General features: G+C 55.1%; 1 protein-coding gene across 1 annotated transcript in view; it reads left to right on the top strand.

The window, feature by feature from the left end:
- The window catches only part of LOC106722969 (IgGFc-binding protein-like), a 15,078-nt gene that overhangs the window by 10,432 nt on the left and 4,285 nt on the right, over positions 1 to 361 (top strand). The window contains exon 8 of the mRNA XM_014525955.2: positions 60 to 361. This exon is cut by the window's right edge and continues 291 nt beyond it. Within this exon, the coding sequence (XP_014381441.2) occupies positions 60 to 361 (302 nt within the window). The remainder of the gene's footprint in view (positions 1 to 59) is intronic.

The following is a 361-nucleotide window of genomic DNA, read 5'->3' as shown; positions in this document are numbered from 1 at the left end:
AGTGACTGGGTATAATTGAGTGAGCTTGTTGTCATGTCCTCTCTTGTCTCATCCCACAGACCCCACCTGCCCCCCTCACTCTCACTATGAGTTGTGTGGGACTAGCTGCCCAGCCACGTGCCATGACCTTGCTGCTCTGATGTGTGATAGCACCTGTACTGAAGGGTGTTTCTGTGATGCTGGCTATGTCCTGAGTGGGGACCGATGTGTGCCAGAGGAAGAGTGTGGCTGTGTGCACCAGAACCGGTACTACAGCCAAGCAGAGACCTTCTACACTGACACTTCATGCCGGGAGCAATGCCGTTGTGTGGGCAAAGACAAGCTGGAGTGCCAGAAAGCCAGCTGCGGCACTGGGCAGGAA

Source organism: Alligator sinensis, unplaced genomic scaffold, assembly GCF_000455745.1.
Source record: "Alligator sinensis unplaced genomic scaffold, ASM45574v1 scaffold113_1, whole genome shotgun sequence".
NCBI classification, from domain to species: domain Eukaryota; kingdom Metazoa; phylum Chordata; order Crocodylia; family Alligatoridae; genus Alligator; species Alligator sinensis.
The sequence above is the reverse complement of the archived record's forward strand: the minus strand, read 5'-3'. Positions and strand labels throughout refer to the sequence as shown.